Genomic DNA, 21,811 nt, shown 5'->3' with positions numbered 1-21,811 from the left:
TCAATCCTGATGATGACTGGATGTACCCGCCATGTACCTGCGCAGAGCGGAGACCAAGTCACTACGGATAAATACTTTGATTTGTTTTGTTCAACCCATTCCAAAGCCCTCAAGATGGCGTCCAGCTTGACAGTACATACACTGAGGCAATCTGAGGTCCGTACGGCTCGGAACTACAAACGCAGAACCTGTGTTTTTATTTCATTTTTTTTGTTATTGGATCCTCGGAGCCATCTGTAAAGACACGCACGTCGTCTTTATACTTAAGATTCCTCATACCCATAAACCTCAGCTCACCAGATCAGCACTTTTATTTCCAGTCTTGATTTGAAGTAACTCCAAATCCATCACTGGAGTTTCCAGTATCCACACAGGGATTATGGGCCGTGTGACCCTTGGACAAAACTCCTCTTCCTGTACTCCGAGGTCCCTCGCTGCTGCATCTCCTGTCCAGCCCCAAAACGTCATTTTTTTTTTTTTTTTTATTGCTCTCTCCCTCTCCCAGCTGGCCTGTAACACTCTCTTGGATCACGTTTATCCGGTAGTTTACTCGCAGCTGTTTCAGAAGAAGACAGTGGCATTTCTCCTGCCTCAACTTGAAGTGCGCACACTGACGTCGTTCTCACCGCACGTTCTGAACGCACTCTCTAAGCCTGAGCCTGTGTTACACCCAGCCCCGCCAGCGCAGTTATTTCTGCTGATCCATATACCACACTCCCATAGTCCAGCCTTCATCTTATTAGAGACACATGCATGCATACATACATACATACATACATACATACACACATATATATATATATATATATATATATATATTATTTTTTTAATTTCAGTAATGCAGTATCAGCTCCCCATTCCATTCCTATATATTTATAACTTTTTTTTACACTTTTCCACATTTTTTTTTCTCATTATTTTTTATTTAACCTGTGCTGGCAGCGTGCCGGGCATACAACACAGAGTATTTGTGTCATTGCATCGAGGACAGAGTTAGTCTGCAAGCGGAGTTCAACTCCTCCACCTGCAATGCAACTCTTTATTCATTCTTTAATCATCAAGAGCTGCTGCAATAACTCTGTCCTGTGGACGACCTCTAGGATGACAAGAGCACAGTTTTTGGTTATGGAGAATCACCACCAACCCCCCTCTTTGGAGAACTATTTATCAAGTTTGGGTCTATAAACAACTGATCACTACTCCAAGAGGGGGGAAATCACCACAAAACAACGGTACATATGCCTATCTCCTGATGGCCTACACCCCATACGCTCCCTCATTCAGTGTATTAATGATATTAACGTATGGATATCACAGAACTGTTTACAACCGGACAAAGATAAAACTGAAATACTCATCTTTGGTGCAAAGGCTCAGAGACAGAAAATTGCCGCTTATCTTGGTTCTCTGTCTCTGGAGAGCAAGAATGAAGCCAGAAATCTGGGTGTAATCACACCCAGAGATCTAAATTTTAAGAGCCAAATCAATCACATTACAAAATCAGCTTTCTACCATTTAAAAAAAAAAAAAAAAAAAAAAAAGATCGAAATGACGAGGCTACCTGTCAAAAGCAGACTCTGAAAAATTAATCCATGCATTCATAATGAGTAGATTGGACAACTGCAATGGCCTATTCCCCGGCCTCCCAAAATCAGCTGTGCAGGGGCCACAGTTAATCCAAAATGCGGCTGCACACATTCTCACTGGGACTAAAATGTTTGTTCTTTGACATCTTACATTGGCTCCCTGTAAAAACTAGGATTTTAAGATTCTGCTACTTGTATATAAAGCTCTAAATGGCCTTGCACCTCAGTATATAAAATAAATGCTCATCACATACGAACCAGCAAGATCTCCCAGGTCCACAGGCAGGGGTCTTTTAACTATCCCTCATACCAACTCTAAAGCAGGGGAAGCTGCCTTCTGTATCGAACACCCTGCCTGAGGACCTGAGAGGGGCCCCCACACTCAACACTTTTATAAGCAGGTTAAAAACCTTGCTGTTCACTACAGTCTAGGACTGAGTTTTGTGTGCGTGTGTGTGTGTGTGTTCTGTATGTTGTGAGATTTGTTTATTCTGCACTGACTGTTCTTATGGTTGCACAGACATTTTATATATATATATATAATATTTATATACTATATTTTATTATATTAATTATAAATAATATATATAATTTCCCTGTTTTTGCACTTAAAAATCTTAATACAGATTTGCGGAACCTATTTTGGTTTTTAAATAATGAACTTACAAACAAGACAAATATGTGCTTATGCAAATATTATATAAATTATAAACTTGTTGTACTATAGTACAGTGCAACAGGTGTACGGTATTGTACCCTAACATTATAATAATACACAGTAGTACAATGCAACAGGGATGATGACAGCGCACAAAACATGGAAAGAAGAAAGATCTTTAAATTATTTATATTTAATTGTGTTTAACATTTAACAATAAGAATACGCTTTGATAGCCTTTCTGCTATTAACAACTTTAAGGGGTTCGCGGAATATCCAACCATTTCGGGTGGGTAAGTGACGTGAGGCACACTCTGACGTCACCAATACGTAATCGTAATTCGACACAAGCGCCGCCTCCAACGCGCCGGGTCCAGACCGCGCGTCGACGCGTCCCACCCTCAAGCGCCGGTGGTTACCTGGATACCGTGGACGGAAGGCGGCCGCTGTCGAAACATGGCAAAGTTTGTGCTCGCTGGTAATGCTTGTTCTCTTGTATTTGCATGAGCGTATGTACCAACTGACTATATTAACCTCAACCTATAAAGAAATATAAAACGTCTTTTTCCCCCACGTCATGTCTTAGGTAAAGCGGACTGCCCCTATTTTGCCAAAGTGGAACTTTTAGCAGACCTCCTGCAAGGATCTCTGCCAAACTTCACAGTCCATAAGATCTCCATCCATCCAAATGAATGGGAGGTGACTGATTTATCGGAATCCATTTTATTCCATTTGCATTTTTATTCTCTGGACAAATCATATGTTGGTTTTGCCATTATGCTCTGTGTGTTTGTGTCACTTTATTTTTTATTTTTTACTTCCTCTAAAAAAAAAAAAAACCCAAAGGCGTGGCTAGAGACCACCTGCCAAAGCAACGGATGGAAACACAAGAAGTCGCCTCTGATCTGGAGGGAACTGATAAGCCGCGGGGGCAAGGGGCTCCTCCTGGGGGGCTTCAACGACTTCCTGGAGCATTGTCAGGTAAAGATGGATTCTGTTGCCTCAAGTCCCAAGCCTGTAAAGTCTACCGCTAAAGATCTGTATCCCCCCCTTTACTCTAGGCAGTTGGTTTTGCCTACGACTGACAAAATGTACCTACTGTACGATGCCGCTTTGGACAAAAGCGTAAATAAAGTAACGTTATGCAATTCAATTTCTATATATTGTCCTTGCCTGTGCTGCCTGTGCGACCACAGGCTGAGCTGTCATAAATAAAAACAACGTCCCAATTCTGGATGTTCACTACACACTGCCAGTTCAGTTTGGCTGCCTCTAGGCGACGGCTTTCGAATCGCCACCGATTCAACGTCGGCTCGTGGTCAGAAAATCAGGCAGCGCATCATCGCTAGTTTGTCGTCGCGCTATAACTTGACAACATTCCTTCTCATCGATGGCCGGCAGGAGTACTACAGCATCGTGTCGGACATGTCCGCAGACACAATGCTGAAGATCGCGGCAGAGAACCTGGAGACGGCGATGATCCTGATTCAAGAGGAGCAGCATCGGCTCAGCCTCATCCAGCCTCTTCATTTATGGATCAGCGGGTGGGTCGGCCGGCTCCCACAGGGGAGGCTTGGGTGCCACAGACGCAGGAATCCACTGATGCGCATCAACAAACGGGACGTTTGACAAGACGTGCACGGCAAAGAAAAAGAAAATCCACTCAGTTATTTGCTGTTGGTGTCTTCACAACTATTCCGGTCATTCAGGATATGCTTTTTTCAAAGCAACGGAAGACAACGTCAGGGCTGTGTGCATAGCCCTTGATTATAGGTCGAGTCTGAAAGGCACAAGAATTGAATCTAATCTAATGTGAGTTTGTCAGTGATTATGCATTCTTAGGGGACAAAAATAGGAAATGTCCTAGGTGCTCGGTTAATTCAACAGAATATCGGGAGCAAACGACGAGTCTTAAAAATATATGTATTAAAAGCTTTTATGGTAGGGCCAGCGACCATCTTAATGAAGGTTTTTTTTAACGTTTTGATAGAAGGGCGTGAAGGTTTCTGCTGAGCTCAACCACCCTTTTTTCCCCCGACCGGCTGCCAGGGCTCTCAACCCAACCTGCTACAAGCTGATTCCACATCTGCTGTCGGATGAGCTGTTTCCCCGAGTCTCTCACATCAGCCTGCACCTCCTGGACCTGGGAGGGGAGGAGGCGGCCATCCACGGCCTGGCGATGGAGGTGCAGGACCTGGCGCTCCCTCTGCTCCATGAGGTAGGACCGCTCCCCTACACGCGCACACCCGGGGTTACCACGTTCGGACGTTAAAAGTGCCGAGACGATCAGTTTTGTTTGGAATGTATTCAGGTTACCATCCACGCGGACCTGGAGAAGGCCTTCCAGAAAGCCAACGTCATTATACTGCTGGACGAGCAGTGGCCTGAAGACAGCGACGCGGGGAACAAGGGGGTTGACAAGAAAACAGGGACCAAGGACGGCGCCGAGCTGAGGGAAATCTCCGCGCGCTACCGACACTTTGGACAGCTGATCGGCGAGCGGGCCCACAAGGAGGCGGTGGTGATCGTGGCCGGCGATGCCTACGTCAACCTGAGGTGCTCCCTCCTGCTGGAGAGCGCCGGCTCCATCGACAGCCGCCACTTTGTCGCCGTCGCCACGCAGCTGGAGAACGAAGCCAGGACCCAGATCGCCAAGCAGCTGAGAGTGAGGACGTCAGGTAAGCGAGGCCGAAGACGTGGCGGCCAAGCGACTCGGATGTCGGGGAAAAAAATTGGAAGTTGACGAAGTCCGACGCGAGATCCATTGTGTGATTCCTTAACGGACGATTTGACCTTTCAAACCCAGACGTAACGGATGTGATCATATGGGGGAACGTCAGCGGCAGGTTTCACGTCGACCTGCAGAAGGCCAAGGTGTTCAAATACAACGGGGCGATCAAAGGACCCCAGTTCTTCTCCCAGCCCGTCCTGGAGCTGCTCTACGACAGGTTGGTGACTGCGGCACGATCCCCTTTGAACGCTGCGTCCATTTGAAACGCAAAGAAGTCAAACTGTGGTCGAGCCGTATGTGGACTCCTGATACGGGCGCTAGTCACCTCGGAACGCAGAACCGGAGGCATTTCACTGCGGCAGAACAGTTTTTTTGAGTTTGCCGTCATATTTATTAAGCCTGATTGAGACACGCCTCTCATTTAAGGATAGATTCGCCTTTTTTTCCGACCCCGCGCCTTATTGAGGTGTTGGTGCATTTAGGTTCGTCGCGCAACCTCCCAGGAACACGGTTACTAATGAGAAACCCACCGCTCTGCGGCGGCCTCTCGCTGCGCCTTGATGCGGTTCAAGATGGCAAACTTTTAAAGCCTTTAACGAAACAGGAAACATCGTCGATAACTGGAAACTCATAACGTCCTGTCTCTTCAAGAAGAAATAAATGGTTGCAAACGGTGCCTTTTATCAGTTTTTATTGACCGTTTTACGCTTACAGAATTCGGCTGTTTTGGCTATATCGTAAGAGACAAACAGGAAGCTTGGACGTACTGCAGCAATGGCAAAAAGTTGTTTTGAATCAAATTGCTCTGCAAGGTCGTGCTGAGTTCTGAATCATGGGAACCGACATTGTAATAAGGCCCAAGTTGGAAAGTAGCAAAATGATCCTTCCTAATGGACTATGTATGACGATATGTAACGAGGCACAGTACACACACTACTTATTTAACCAGAAGTTGGTCGTTGAATATACACAGTACACGTATGTACATCTACCTGCGGTTCAGCACCAAACAGCTTAATGATCACCTGTGCCTCTGTAATCACAACTATGGGTGTGGCCATAGTTGAGGGTAATTTTGACGAACAACCCACAGCATGTCATGGAGTCGTACGAGGAAGCAGGAGCTTGATTTAGTATTTTAGTTATTTGTTCAACAGGGCGTGGGGATATCTCACTTTAAGATGTGTGCTGTGGCAGAAACAAAGGGTTGTGGAAACACTGACTTAAGACTCTAATTAAATACATAATGTGCTTTTAAAAGGTTATCTCACAGAAGTATTCATTCCCAATGTCCGCTCCTCAAAGCACGTGGCTGGAAACAGAGTTCCCGGGCTTGGTGAACTCCCACCGGGCGGCTATGTCTTCCAAGAGCTGCCGGGGCGCGGCCATGTCCGCCGCCAACGGGATCTTCACGGTCCTCAAGGCTTGGAACGGCGTCTCGAGCGGCGAGATTCTCTCTCTGGGCGTGTGCTGCCAAGGTAACGTCGAGGGGCGAAAAGGGACGGTTTTAACCCAGAGGGTGGAGCGGGGGCCGCACACCATGACGCGACCCACCCCAACCAAAGTTAGTAAAAGGAGTCGCTTTAAAAAAAAAAGAAAACCGTGTCGAGGAGGGGCAACAGTCGGTTGGTGTTGAGAATAAAGTTTGAGAAGCCCTTCATTTAGGTGGAGCGCAAAGGACCGATCTATTCCCAGAAAAGGTAAATGGCGTTGATGTCGTCCGACTGCAGGCCAGTTCAACCTTCCGGACGGCATCGTGTTCTCCCTCCCGGTGACCTTCAAAGACAGGCGGTGGTCCCCGGTGGCGGACGTGACCATCGACGACACGCGCAGACAGGAATTGCAGCTCTCGGCCGATGAACTGAAACGGGTGCGTATGGAGGGAAACCGATAACCACGTCAAATAGCGAACCTCGGCCCACGTCGTCACTCTCAGCCTGTTTTCTTTTGTGTTCTGTCCCTCTCAGGAAAAAGAACTTTGCTGCTGTTAGGTATCGAGGAAATACCCAGTGACCGAGTTCAATAATGCGGAGCTTAAAAATAAATAAATAAGAAAAAAAATTTGGTTGGGAAAAAAAAAAATTATGTCATACTCGGTTGTTTTTTTTTAGTTTTTTTTATTCTCTTTGACTTACACTTGTTTCGAGCAGCAGTTTCATAAAATGTCCTTCTCCCCCTGCGGCGTGTGTCTACAAGTACAGGAGGGAAAAGACCAGACTTAGTACTTCCTGGGAAAAAAAAGGAGAAATTTGAAAATAGATTCCATTTTTTTCCCCCCCCGAAAAAAATTACAGTTAAGTGCCTTTTCTTATTAGTTCAAGAAGCAACATTTTAAGCAAAAAAAAAACAAACACTATAATACACAAACTAGGTTGTTATATTATCCTCTACATTTCTCGTCGCGACACCTCCACCGTTCATTTACTTTCCCGCTGTTTATCTTTAAAGGGGCGTTCATGTCAATTGTAACTTATCTTCCCAGGCCTCGCTCGCCCTCCAGCTCCAGACCGCACGTCTGAATAGTACGGACGTACGTCGGGTCGACCGGGGAAACTTGAGTAGAGTGCCGATTTTACATGCAGATTACAGTATACACAATCCCATAATGTTTTTTTGTTTGTTTGTTTTTTTACATTATACACAAGGAGACATTGACCGAGAAAGGGGAAAGTCCGGTACAAACGGAGAGAGCACGGTGATGATCGGTAAAACGCATGAGTGTTCGCAGCCATGTGTTCGATTCAGCCCGCCCCTGAGATTCTGATGCCGAGTGGTGGACGAATGCAAAAGCGGCTTCTTTTCAACGGCTGACCGGGCAAACCTCCAGAAGCTGCCAGATATGTAGTAATTAAAAGTATGCCCCCACCCACCACCCCCAGAAAAATCTAATCCTGCGCTTCGGTAAAAATAACATTCTGCACATGATGCATAGCATGCATGGACGCCCTCTGGTGGCACAAACTACATCTTTTGGTGAGTAAACATCCCAGAGATGACAACAAGATGTTGAAAAATAGTTTTGTAATGGCCAGGCCCGTCCGTCCAAAGTTTGTTTCTGTGTCAATGCGCCAAAGGCGGTGAATAAAATCTATAATCGTGTTCCACGAGGGGAGGTCTGGATAGAAAAAATAAATTATATATATTTATATATATATTCACAGAAAATAAGATCAAAATCAGGCTTCACTCACAAAGAATAAAATTAAGGAGCAATACTTTAATGTTGCCACAGCAAAGTCACGTGTGTGTATGTGTGAGTAGAGATCTATGATGTGTTAATGTAGAAACCTAAGGCTCCGGTTCCTTCAGCCTTCCAACCGTAAGGAGAATATATCCAAGAGAATTAAAGTTTTCCTGTCGAAAAGGGAAACGATGAGACTTCGTCGCTATGTTTCTCCTAAAAAAACAAAAAAAAACCCCAAAACAAAACAAAAAAGAAACACACTGTGTCAGTCAAATGCACATGTTACAATCGTCGTCGTTGACCAAAGAGAAATCAACTCTCGGGATCTTTTGTGGAAACCCCTCGGTCTTGCATTGAAATAGACGACGACGCTTCCCCCTCAACCCGTGTTTTTTTTTTGTTTGTTTTGTTTTGTTTAACTAAAACGGCGTCTGCCCTGAACCCGCCCTCCACCCCAGCACCAGTAAACCCAACCTGGCGGGTCGGTTCAACCGGGTCGTTTTTTGAGTGAATTCAGGACGCCGGCGAAAAAAAAACAAAAAAACCCTCCCGAGGCTCCTTTCCAAGGTCTGAGCCGCGCTGAGCAAGTTGCTCTGCGATCGCTGATAACGGCCGCGGTCCTGCAGGATTTCCAAAGCTAAGGGACGTTGAATAAAATGTTTCTCTTCAGACTCAAGGGCCCAATTCACACCCGGCATTAAAAAAACAAAACGTGATCTTCATCGGCCGAACGCACGCGTGTTAGGGTGATTGATTGATTGGGAGGCCACCCGCGGGGTAGAAACCTGATCGGATCGATCCTGTTCCGAGCGGCAACAGTTTTAAAAGTTTAGCCGCTCGTTAAACTAGTAACTCTGCTTATTCCAGTCTTCAGTCCTCGCCACCAAACACCACCGATTGTTTCCGGCGCCGCAGGCTCGGCAGTTGCCCTTTTATTTCAGAGGGCGTGGCCGCAGACGATGAGCGCCGACGGAACGCGAAGCGCAAGAATGCCTTCCAGGGCCGAGCGTCAGCGCGGCTTGACTCGGTCACGTTGAAGTACCAGGTGTGAACGAAGCCCCATCGATCCCGATTTAAGAAAGCGATATAAATAATATTTTCCGAAATGCGACGCAGCCCAAACAAGATCCCGATGAACTGATCCCTAAACCCAGACGTTACGCTTAAATGTTGATGGAACGTTACAACTGCAGTTCTGTCATGTTCTCATGTGTAAAAATAAAAACAGACGAGTCGTGGGGAGTAGGGGGGGGGTGTCAGTAGGGAAGCTAGGTCTCCGGTTGATGCTGGGGTGACGGGGGCCCGTCGGGAGCCCCCAAAGCCCCTCCCTCCACCCGTCTGTCGGAGTCGAAGCCCCGGCCCTCGTCCATCTGCTCCAGTTCACTTTGGTCCAGCAGCTCAAAGTCCTCTTCCTCGGCGGGGACGAGCGTGTCGTCGGGCATCTCCTCGTCGCCAGTGTCCGTCGGGGCCCCGTCCCCCAGATCCAGGGCCGGCGCGGCTGCTTGGGCGGTGGTGTCCGGGATGCCGGGCGGGGCCTCGGAGGGCAGGAACTCGGCCAGGGAGGGCTCCTCGCTGGCTTCGCTGAAGCGCAGCAGCGCCGACAGAGTGTTCTGCACCGCGGTGGTGATGGCCGTGCTCACTATCTCCTCGCTCAGGGCCTCCAGGGAGCGCTGCGGAGCCGCCGGGGCTCCCTCCCCTCGCCCTCCCAGCCTCCCCTCCTCTCCTTCCCCGGCCCCCTGCCCCGGCGAGGCCCCCGCGGCCGGCCGTCCGTGCCCGTTAAAGTGTGTGTTGACGAAGTGGAGCGGGGAAGCCAGGTGCTGGATGAGCAGGCTGGCCGGGTTCAGGGCTTCGGCCTCCGACGGGGGCCCCGCCTGGGCCTGCGGGGGGAAGTGCAGCAGGCCGCGCTCCATGGAGGGGAACTCCTCCACTGAGGGGAAGTCGGGCAGGTCCCTCAGGTAGGCCTCCTCCGGGTCGCTGTGCACGCTCTGCTGGTCCAGGTCTGCAGCGTACAAGAGGAAGCCGCGCATATTTTCACGACAGCCGTGCGTTTTTTTTTTTTTTGATTCATGAATTAATCGTGCTAAAAAAACCTTATCTTAACTTTGAGGTGAGGTAGTCATCATAAGTCAAAATTCTCAATTTTAAGATAGAAAGTCCAGAAGGAACCAGCGAAACACTAACAAATTATTTATTTCGTCTTAAATAGCATCTCTATCCAAAAGTAATTTCCTCTTTTGCAATATGTATTATATCTATTCTTGTCTGGTCCACCTCTACTTACCTTTTCTATTTTTTATACATTTTTGTGTCATTGCCAACTTCCTTAACGCCCAACTCATTTAGAAAGTCCCCACATCAAAAGGTCGACATAGCCGTGCTAAACGTTTAATCGGTGAACCAATTTTGGGTCGTTCCGGAGAGGCCAGCGGCCGCCTACCTTCCGAGACGTCGGTCAGTTGAGGGGTCGTGGCCCTGGACACAGAGAAGCCACCGCTTTCCAAGATGGACGCCTCCTCGTCGGACAGCTCAGAGTCCGTGATGGCCATGGCCAACGCCGTGGTCTTCACGTCCACCTGACCACATGACAGGACATTTAATGACAAACTACTGTGACCTGGTGCTTCTGCATCAGGGGGCTGCCGGTTACGTTGGGAGGTCGCTTAGGAACGGAGGTTAAAAGGGTTATTTCTTTTTTTAGAGCCTTAAATACGGAATGTGATAATCACTTCAGTCATCACATTTGGTGACTTTACTCCATGGTGGTCAGGGGCCCTTTGAGAGGTCCCACGGGAGCCCCCCGGCAAAACAATTCGTAGTTAAACTTCCACGTTTTTTAATTTACAGGACACCATAAGAGGATGTATAACCCCAACTATAGTACTATCCAACATTTAAAAAAAACAAACTCAGATTAGGGTCTCAAAGATCAGATCTTCTCACCGTTGGGGCGAAACAGGACAGCTCCTCCTCGCTGTCGCTCTCTGTCTCGGCCCTGGGCTCGCCGCCTTCCTCCGCCTCCTTCTTCACTTCTGTTGGAAAAGGCGGGCGGGCGGACACACACACACGTTTTAACAGCGTTCAGCTCGTTTGATTTGACGTGCGTGCGTCTGGCACTCACTCCTCTTGTCGTGCTTGCGGTGCTCAGTATCGCCCTTCATGCTGTAGTCCAGCTTCATCAGGATGGGCTCCAAGCCCGTGTACATCTTCTGGATCAGCTCATGGTAGACCACCAGCGGCCACAGCAGAACACTGAGGACTGGATTCAGACACACACACACACACACACACACACACACACACACACACACACACACACACACACACACACACACACACACACACACACACACACACACACACACACACACACACACACACACACACACACACGTTTATGAAGCTTATGAACTTTTGAATTATTAAAACTGAAAAATATTGATTTGGAAAATCCTAATTTCCATTCATTTTTTTACATCCATATTATAGGGGAATTTTCGCCAGCAATGAAAATGTTGCAAACAAATAAAATGTGGATTTGTCATGTTTACATCAGTTGAGTTAAACTTCCGACTTTTTATATATTCCAATATTCCATGTACATTAAAGTTTTCTTATTAAGGTGGATGTGTATGTTTACACTATTACAGACATATCTTGATAGTAGCACAAAATGAAAAAAACAAAAAAATACTGAACAAATTGAATAACTGGATTGTTAATCGTAGCTAGTTGATTAATCAATTCAAATGTCATGATGACAGCTCTAATTCAGTTTTATTATAGGAGGCAGATAACAAACATCTAACAATATACAAAGAACTAAATCTATTGTGGAGGAATTTGAGAAGACGCTCATTTCAGATGTTTTGACTGAAGCAACAATAAGGCTCCTGTTTGTCATCTACTGTACAGACACATTAACAAAGAATTCAACTACTACTGTGCTCCTTTAAGAGAGCCCAGAGCTAGCAGAGGCTCCGACGTGGCTCACCGATGATGTAGGATATCATGATTCCTGGAACGTAATGTCCAACCACAGCAAGCACCAAACACCCGCTGCACATCATCGCACAGAACTGGAAAATGAAGGGAGAAATGATCTTAGTGTAAGAGGGATGTACCGGGTCCTATTCCACTCGGGAATTTTAGGTAGAATAGGATGCGGCGGTTTTAACGAATATTCGGTTTTGTCGTTTTTTTCAGATTTTCCGGCAATCGGAAAACACATTGGGTTTTATTGTTGGTTTAGACCAGGTTAACGTAGGAACATTTTTCAGGATTTAAACCCAAATACATAACGACAGCTGTACATAACGCCAGATGGCCGATTTAAATTGCTTGATGACTGACTCTACCGTATGTGCGGATTTGTCTGAATCATGTGTCTGAATAATGAGACGGCAGCACACAGGTATTTTTGGTTAAACAAAACTAGAAACTTCTTTATTTGGTAAAAGAAAGCAAAAAAAATAAAAATAAAAAAAGGTAAACGTGTGATAAACAAATTAAAATGGACAGCATTGTTCGCTTCGAGGAGCCACAATTAACAAAGCCTAGAAAATAATAACAAAAACCAACAAATAAATAAACAAATTAAACACAAATTGCTTTAAGATGAAAAAAGTTTGTATTCAGTCTTTTCCTGCACCAATGATTCAACGGGGCGGACAAAGGAAATCACATGCGTCACATGCATCAGAGTCTTTGACTCTTCCCCCATCAAACCCCCACCGTACAAATGTCTCCATTCACCAGTCCTCTGTAACAAAACAGGCAGTCACCGTCATGTAAGCTTCCATTCGCTGTGACCACGTGTCGGGAATTGAAACTCACTGCTGCGCTCTGTTTGGTTCTCTCCACGCAGGCGCATCAACTACTTCTGCCAGAATAGGCACCGTTTCCAGACGTCGTGCATGGAAATCTAAATTGTACGCTTGATCAGATCTGTCAGGATTGTATGTGTATGCAAGCTGTCCTCAACAAACACTTTTTTTTTGCCACAATTCAAAAAGCATCCAGCTCTAAATAAATAAATAATAATAAATAAATAATAAAAAAGACCAAAATATATATTCATAATATATGAAACATTGTAAGTTGACAGACGCGTGGAATTGCTAATTTGCATGGTGCCTTGATTCCTCCTTCTGAGGAACCTCCTACCGGGCCTCAGAGGTAAACAAGGAGGAGGAGCCGACTCTGCCGCGCATGTCTGCTGCAGCTGGCCTGCGCTGCGCGGTGATGAAGGCCAGCAGCACTGCAGTCACGGGAGGATTGTATTCATAAAAAAAAATAAAAAGGAAAAACATGGCTGGAGATAGGTTATTTTTTCCCTAATTATTAATTGCATTGAGGCGGTTGGTGCTGATAGCCAGGAAGACAATGGAGTACATGATATGACGGTCTCAGGTGGGCGTGTTGTGGCTCTAAGTTAATTCATATATGGTAATAGAATGAAAATATGAATAATTAATAATCTTGCCAGAGGAAATCGGGTGATCTTTAAAGATGCACACCAACTGCACATACAAGAGTTAATTTAAGGACCCCCAACTAAAATATATATATTAAAAAATACGGATAAATAAAAATAAAAACACACAAAAAAAGATAGAAAAAGGTGTCTGATTATTATTGGTAGCAAAACCTTTCTTTTTTGATATTGTATATTATTGAATTTTCAAACATTTGTACTAATTGTGGTTCTAATATGCCGCTTACATTTTAGCTAAAGCTCGGCAATATCATTATAAAGAACTCTGACATCTTTTTTATTTGTGCATACGACTGGTCTGAGGCAGTTCAAAATTAATTCCAACGTATAAACAAACTCAAGTAAGAACGTACTGTTGGGTCGCGAATGAATGACTAAACTGCGTGTACGCACCGCGCAGCCACACCACGCAGCACAAAACCTCCCGCAGCAGACGTGCGCAGCAGAGTCGGCGCCTCCTCTTTTGTCTACCTCTGTGCAGGGAACAGAAAGTTCCTTATATGGAGAAAAGGAGGGCGTGGCTTATGCAAATGTGCGTCCGCGCCTGTCAATTTAGGATGTCGTTCAGATTTATCGACTTACGCACGCGTTTGAGGACAAACGTGGCCCATACGCCGGCGCCATAAATCCGGTGCTTACGTTGCGCATCCAGCTCTTTTGCCCAGAAGGTAAGAACATTTCTACGCACACTAAAGCTGAGAGGTTCACCCCAGACTCCAGTCTCCGCTGATCGGCATCTGATCAGCGGACCCTCAGCAAGGCAAGGTCTATATTTATCAGCACCGAAGGCCCCCTTCAGCCCGAGTTTGAGACTCTTCTCTCTGGCCGCTGCTTTAAAAAGGATTCATCCCCTGCACCAAAACCCTACTCAACCTGGACAATTTACCGTTCGGAATCTTCTGTAGTCTATCTTGTTTACATCTTTGTACTCTAAATGTATTTGTGCTGTGATGGGAGTTGGTTTGTTTTATTTCTCAGGGAAATCAAGCTTCTTCAACTGGCACAACGAAAGCACAAAACGACGTTGCTTTTCTTCATGGTATCAGGTTTTTGCGTCAAGTCATCGGAGGGGGCGAGGGGGATAAGAAGCGACTGCTTACGCCGTGCTGGGGAAACAAACGGCTGTACCTTGCCGTGATTCTGTCGTTTGTACTGCAGCATCTCCTGCAGGTAGAGGCAGCAGGACAGGTAGCTCTCGGCGAGGTGGTAGCTGAGCTCCGGAATACTGAGCAGACGTGGTTCCACACTCACAGGTTCTCTGTTGGTGGAGACACACACACACACACACACACACACACACACACACACACACACACACACACACACACACACACACACACACACACACACACACACACACACACACACACACACACACACACTCTTAAATGGGCGAGAGGTGGTTCCACATTGCATGTTGCGGTCATAAAAAAGGAAGAGCAAACAAAAAGAGTCTAAACTCCTGGGTGTGAGGATGCTTTCATAAACTGGGCCCTTCACTGGAACTTGCATTTAAGTTATTTGTCTGTTGTCTATTGAGGCTTTTACAAAAATAATTCTGCATTTCTTAAGTCACTTCTCAGTTCCCCCGTCCACATTTATTCAATGGAATGTGCTTGATTTAAAATGTGTTCTTTCTGTAAATATAACCTTTTTTGTTTCATTTTTCTTGGAAATTTGGTTTCCAAATGACAGCGCTGATATTATATATATAATTTATTTTTTTTTAATCATTATTATACACACCTTTGTACTGGGGGAGGCTCCGCAAGTTGAACTGTAGTGGAGAAAAACAAAAAAAATAAAAAAGGTATAATTAGCAAAACTAGGTCACTTCCAATTTTAAAATATGCACGTCTAAAGAGCATGTTAAAACAAGTGCAACTGGCAGAAATCAATTTGTGGCAGAGTAATTCGTAATAATGTATACATTTAGTAAGTATATAAGATTCGCACCAAGTATCACCGATTCATTATTGTGCTAAGTCCTATGGGCAAAAGGCTCTATTTCAACCTTTATCTGGGTTTTTGTCAATTAAGAGTTCAAGAAAGCATTGCCAATGTATCCTTGGAACATTTCTTAAAAAAACGAAAACAAAAAACAACACAAACACAAGTTGTACAAGGCAGAGGAAATGCCTACATTTCTTGTAGACGTCATTATTCTGAAGACAGAAACACGGAGCACGGTGTCCTTCCGTGTACTTCTATTTCATTTTAATTCTAATATTCATGGAATATTTTAGTTCATAATTTTGAGTTTATAGACCATGGCGCCTGACTGACCTCGTGTGCGTGTGGGGTTCCACATTTCCATGACAGTAGCTGTGTAAAAGTACTCCCTTACCTATCGACCTACACAGTTTAAAACCACCCCTCAGCGGGCAGGGGCTTTTGTGTACACAGACGCTACACGATTAAGTATTTATGACGTACCATCCGACTGTTAAGGGCCAGAGACGGTAACGCTTGACGCCTGCGGCCCGACGCGTGTTCTAAATGGCTGTGGGCGACAAACCCAGGGAGGAGCGGGATGGGAATGACAAAAGCACCAGGCTTACCAGTGATCAGGGGTAACTTGTGCTTCCACCTCTCCAGCAGCATGAGTCCCAACAAGGAGACGCTCAGCAGGAACAGAGGGCGCAGGGAAGTCGAGGACAGAAGCCTGTTTTTGACAATCACGCACAACAAAAACACTGATCACTGTCCACAAAATGAACTTCGCTGAGGTGGAATTTCATGCACACTGATCCGTACCTACGGTTCTCATCACCCATACGAGGTATCAAGAGAGCCAATATATATTTTTAAGACAAATTTAACTAAATGTAAGACGGGACTTCCGGACAAATCCGTATCCTACCACAGCCAAGTATAATCAATACGAGGGCTGGGTTCCAGAAAAAAATTATTGATTCTCCGACATATCTAGCCCCTGACATATTTGGTTACGGATGTATAATTGCTGTCACCAAAATTTGTAACCAAAAGTGTGAAAATTATTACAGTGCCCCTTTAATTTTGTGCCTCCAACTGACCGTGGAAAGTAAAAATAAACTGGCCTATTTATCGCGAGACCAAATCTGTGAAGTCAGGTAAAAAACATTGATCTGGCGATAAAGAAACGCTAAGTGGATGATAAATACAGGGTTTTCGACAAGTGGTGGCAGGTTTAACTCTTTTCTCCAGATTTGGCTCAACTAGTCATTCTGTAAAAGCCGCCGGATTTCCCGACTCATCTGGATTTAGATTTATCGATGAAAGAAATCTATCTTTAATCATTAACAGTATTGTTATTATTATTATATAAACTGCATTATATATTAACAGCATTATTTTGATATAAGCAGTATTCAACCACCTGATCAGAGCGCAGTAGTGGGGTGTGGCCTTGTTCTATACCTTCACTATGGTAATGGTGCGTGTCCTTATTCTGTTCCTATCTAAACTTTGAAATGGCGACTCCTCATTCGTTCCAGTTGGTATGAATTATGCCAAATGACTTTAATTTAAGCACTAATTATTTACAGTTTGCGAGTCAGAGATTCACTGCTTTGGCAGAAAAGCACCCCCAAGTCATTTAAACTATTTATTTGCTACAAACAAACAAATAGCGTCACTATTTATATTGGATGCCCTGCATCACTAGTTCTCCATCCTGTGTGTTGGAATGGAATTTTCTTTTGTGGAGATACAGGGCATCCATCCAACCCTAATGTCCAAAAATATTGCTGTGTCTAAGCAGCTATGATCCTTTGCGATGCATTAAAAAGAACAGCAAGATAAGCGTAAAGAGCAGTAGTAAATACAGGCAATACAATTATACAAGGGTCAATGACGTGGTGTAACAAAGCATATTAATGCTATTAAAAATATATGGGGTTTTTTTTTTTACTCAACTCTACCCTCTAAATTTACTAGTACTGATTATTAGCAATGGAAATTTAAGGAGCGACTGAACTCACAAGTACGAAAATGTCTCCGCTTAAAACCTAAATACAGAAATCAAAAAATGCAAAAAAAAAAAGAAAGAATTGGCATAATTGTGGCAGTGTTTGCACCAATATATACAAATATAGTGACGATACAGAACTTAATTAAATTGTTACGCCAGAAAGACACATTCGAATATCCCTAATGTCATTCATGGGAAACAGACATCCGATGGCTATTAGACCATAATGTGTTCTGACAGCCATGTGACAGAACATTGCATCAGAGAGAGGGTTTTGAAGTTCCCCCAGAACATGTGGAATGGTCAGTAAGTCTTTCCTGAAATGTTGATATTTTTAACTTTTAGGTCACGAGTGCACTATGTAGCAAAATCCTTGTCCCTAAATAAGAAATTATACTTTTTTTTTTTTTTTTTAAATATACACACACACCACCAATTTGATGTTAAAGATTTAAGTGGTGAAAGTTAAGTTGTAGTTTTGCGGCCAAGTTTGTGTCTGATAAAATAAGTGTTTTTTTGCCATCCTTGCTAACAATAACTCTGTTTTCCAGGATGGAAAAAATAGTGACACATCTTGTTTTGTATAAGTATTTCTAAGTGTGTAGATATTGTTATGTTATATCTATATATATTACCGTTATTAACAACTGTGATAAAATGTAAAAAAAAAAGAAAATTTATCTTGTTAATTAATGATTAACATTAAAATATTGTGATAGCAACACAGGTCATTATTTAGTTTTTGTGAGGTTATTGTTCAAATGATTAGCATTTTATTAATATCACGTTTGATAACATTTTTAGTATAGCATTGATGTTGTAAGGTAAATTCTGTCCCTCCAGGTGTCCAACGAAGAGAGGCAGGCACAGTGCAGGGCAGATCCTAGGGATGAGGCACTTTAGTGATACGCCGGTGAGGTGTTACGCCTAACGTAGTTCAGTCACGAGAACTAATTAACACTGGTAATAATCGTGTAACTGGACAGTTATATGGACATTTACATGAAATTAAAGATTAAAAACACAGAATTTTAAGAAGTTATTAGTATATAATGAGTTTGAGACAGCCTTTTATGATGTCACAGTTAACGATGCCACAGTCCAGCGCTATAACCCATCATTTCATGTCGTATTACACAATTCCGTTTTATTGGGTTCTGCATACAAGAGCTTTTTCCCCTACTTTTTTTTTGGGGGGGGGGGTGATCGACAGCAACAAACAAGCCCATGTCAGTATAAAATGCCTAATGTATATTAATTGTGGTAGAATTTAACATTTTTGAGCCATTATATTTGTTGAGGTCCAACTATGAATATCTATAAACTTTTAAAGGGTAACAATGGCAGACAATTGAAATATTTTAAAATTCATTAGTTATCCAGGATGACGCCAATAATACATTGCGGCCCTTTGTTGCTGTTTAAATGTGCCCCCCGTAGCCTCTGAAATAGAGTACCACCAAACTAGATGATTCTATTAACTGTTACTAGGACGGTTCTCTTTGTCAGACAGCGAGGCATGTGACGAGGAACTCAAAATACTTTCCCACAGAACGTGAGACAGGTAAGTCGTATCTCCTTGGATTTTCTCTCGACGAGGCACGGCAGCTCGGTACACAGCACGGGACGTTTACCTGCTGCACCGGCAGGTGTGTAGGGGCGTGGGTTTCACAACATCCGACATGTCGAATCACTTATTTTGAGGGAAAGACGGACATTTCTTATTTTAAGACGAGTTGAGAGACCGAAAAACACGCTGTAATTAAGACTATTTACTGAGTCCTGGGGCCTATTATTTTGTAACGCCGGATTAAAAGACATGTTCAGACGTAGAAAGGAGCCGCTCGCCCTGGAGCATGACCTAGGACTGAATTAACCAAGACCCACTAGATGGCCAGCTCCAAGCCAGCACAACCTCAACAACCCGTTTACCACTGCGTTTGGTGACAGCGCTAGGTGGGCCGGCAGCACGACGGCTAGAGCAAAGAGCGTGTACGCGACTCGCTCCCCAGATGAATTACAGTTCAAACTCGTGCTGCAAGCGACGCTGCCTTCGGGCCAAGAAAAGAAAATTGGATTAGCTAACGAGGCGCTAGCGAAAAGCTAACGAGAAGCCAAGCAGAAGCTAACAGCTTAGCTAGCGTCGGAGCACACCCGACACCGCGCTATGACCGCCCTAATCGAACGGTCATTTGATCGCCTTAAACCAACACAAGGATTTTATTTGTTTTGTCCTTTTGTTCTTTTTTTTTGTTGTTGTTGTTTTTTTTTTTTTACCAGAACAACGTGTTCAGGGTCAGGGCGCCGCAGACGCTGCAAAGCGGCCTCTCCCACACCAGCAATCGCTGCAGCCCCAGCAGCGGCGGCTCGTAGCGCCACAGCCAGCCCTGGAGCTGCTGCCGCAGACGGACCAGCTCCTCCGGGTTCACCTCCCCGCACGGCTGCTGATCCGGGAACAGGGCCTCCAGGCCCGCCGAGCTGGGGGAGGAGGCAGTAAGCGACGGGCGTCTGGTCTCATCTCCGCTCGCCATGTTTTCCCCCCCACTTGGTGGTGTTGTTTTGGAGGAGGGCGGACGGGTCCGACCTGACGAGGCTGCTCGCGGATTAGAGAAGACGACAACACTGTGCGCGCATGCGCGAGCATGGTGGCGCGAGCGACGAAACGTACCCTGATTGCTTTTTAATTTGATTTAATTTAATTTTCGAATTCTATCTTGATTTATATTTAAATACACACTCACGTATGTCTTTTTTAAATCTTTTTCATTTAATTACATTTTATTTTAAAACTCTTATCTTGCTATATATATATATATATAATTATTATTATTATTATTATTATTTTAATATATACACACACACACGTATGTCTTTTATCTTTTTAATTTCATTTTATTTTATTTTCGAACTCTATCTTGCTCTCTCTCTCTCTCTCTCTATATATATATATATATATATTTTATTTTTATTTTTATATATATACACACGTATTTCTTTTATCTTTTTAATTTAATTTTATTTTAATTTCGAACTCTTATCTTGCTATATATATACATATATATATATATATATATATATATATAATTATTATTATTTTTTTATATACACACACACGTATGTCTTTTATCTTTTTAATTTTATTTAATTTTATTTTCGAACTCTATCTTGCTATATGTATATATATATATATATATAAAGTATAGTATATATTTAAATATACACACACACACACACACACGATTTAGTTTGAAATTCGAAAAACAGGTTTTGACTTGTGGTGCTAGTATATATAAATATCCAAAACTGTGACAAATATGCCGTTTTTAAACGACGCTTCCCCTTTAAATGACGCGTTTTGGCGGATACATCCTCCTTATTGGGAGTTTCAAGATTCAAGATTCAAGAGGTTTATTCGTCACATACATACATATATACATACATATATACATACATATATACATACATATATACATACATATATACATACATATACATACACATATACATACTTTCATACATATGTGCAGTGAAATGTAATAAACCGGAGCGCCGGCGCAGGCGACCGCAGGGGGCGGCGCCACAATCGCCTATCTTCGTAGTTAACCCCGCCTCCGTTGGACATAAGCCACGCCCGCTTGAAGATGCGCCCCGCCCATTCGGAGATGCTGCGGATGAGCGCTCAACTGATCCAGCGTCTGGAGCCAGGCAAGATACTGATACTGAGATGTCAAGACAGCTTTTTTGGGGGTTTTTTTCATACACGACTACTGACGAGGAAGGTACAACTACCCGGTAACAATCTGTTATGTAGTCTCTGGACAGTTAGTTCTTAAATCTATTGATATACCTGTGGGGCAGGTGAACAGCTTCTTGATAGGCTGGCAGGAAAAAAAATTTTTTTTTGCGCAGGGAATATTGGATGCACCGAGACTTTTATCTGTATTCGCTCACGTTTTGAAACAGGGTGTAATATGTGGCGTTCACAGAGATGGTTCTACTGAATTTACTCTGAGGAAATACATTTTGCACCAGAAAAATAATTGCTATTTTACGACGGTGTCGGAAATGAGTCAACGCTCGGGGGAAAAGTTTGTTTTCCCCGCCTTCGTCTATTAAATCATCCACCACCGCAACAGAGTATTTGGGAAACTTATCTTCATCATCGCAGGGAGCCGGCAGTCCATCTAAAAACTCGATGGGTGT

The 21,811-nt window shown here is 44.1% G+C and overlaps 2 protein-coding genes across 2 annotated transcripts; one reads left to right on the top strand and one right to left on the bottom strand.

Moving 5' to 3' along the window:
- Positions 1 to 2,700: 2,700 nt before the first annotated feature.
- Positions 2,701 to 6,966, top strand: mdh1b (malate dehydrogenase 1B, NAD (soluble); the record flags this gene model as incomplete). Its single annotated transcript, XM_080023934.1, has 10 exons — positions 2,701 to 2,722; positions 2,831 to 2,943; positions 3,091 to 3,225; positions 3,646 to 3,788; positions 4,294 to 4,462; positions 4,556 to 4,922; positions 5,051 to 5,192; positions 6,281 to 6,453; positions 6,706 to 6,845; positions 6,943 to 6,966. The coding sequence occupies 10 exons, from the start codon at positions 2,701 to 2,703 to the stop codon at positions 6,964 to 6,966; spliced, it is 1,428 nt and encodes a 475-aa protein (XP_079880060.1).
- Positions 6,967 to 8,172: 1,206 nt separating this feature from the next.
- retreg2 (reticulophagy regulator family member 2) lies at positions 8,173 to 20,196 on the bottom strand. The gene is made up of 9 exons (XM_079996542.1): positions 19,886 to 20,196; positions 16,215 to 16,318; positions 15,400 to 15,430; positions 14,782 to 14,911; positions 12,151 to 12,235; positions 11,278 to 11,415; positions 11,100 to 11,188; positions 10,597 to 10,732; positions 8,173 to 10,158 (listed from the first exon to the last, which is right to left on the bottom strand). Exons 1-9 carry the CDS (start codon positions 20,137 to 20,139, stop codon positions 9,428 to 9,430), a joined length of 1,698 nt encoding a protein of 565 aa, XP_079852668.1. The 5' UTR covers positions 20,140 to 20,196; the 3' UTR covers positions 8,173 to 9,427.
- Between the last annotated feature and the right edge of the window lie 1,615 nt (positions 20,197 to 21,811).

Source organism: Zeus faber (assembly GCF_960531495.2).
Source record: "Zeus faber genome assembly, chromosome: 2".
NCBI lineage: Eukaryota > Metazoa > Chordata > Actinopteri > Zeiformes > Zeidae > Zeus > Zeus faber.
The sequence above is the reverse complement of the archived record's forward strand: the minus strand, read 5'-3'. Positions and strand labels throughout refer to the sequence as shown.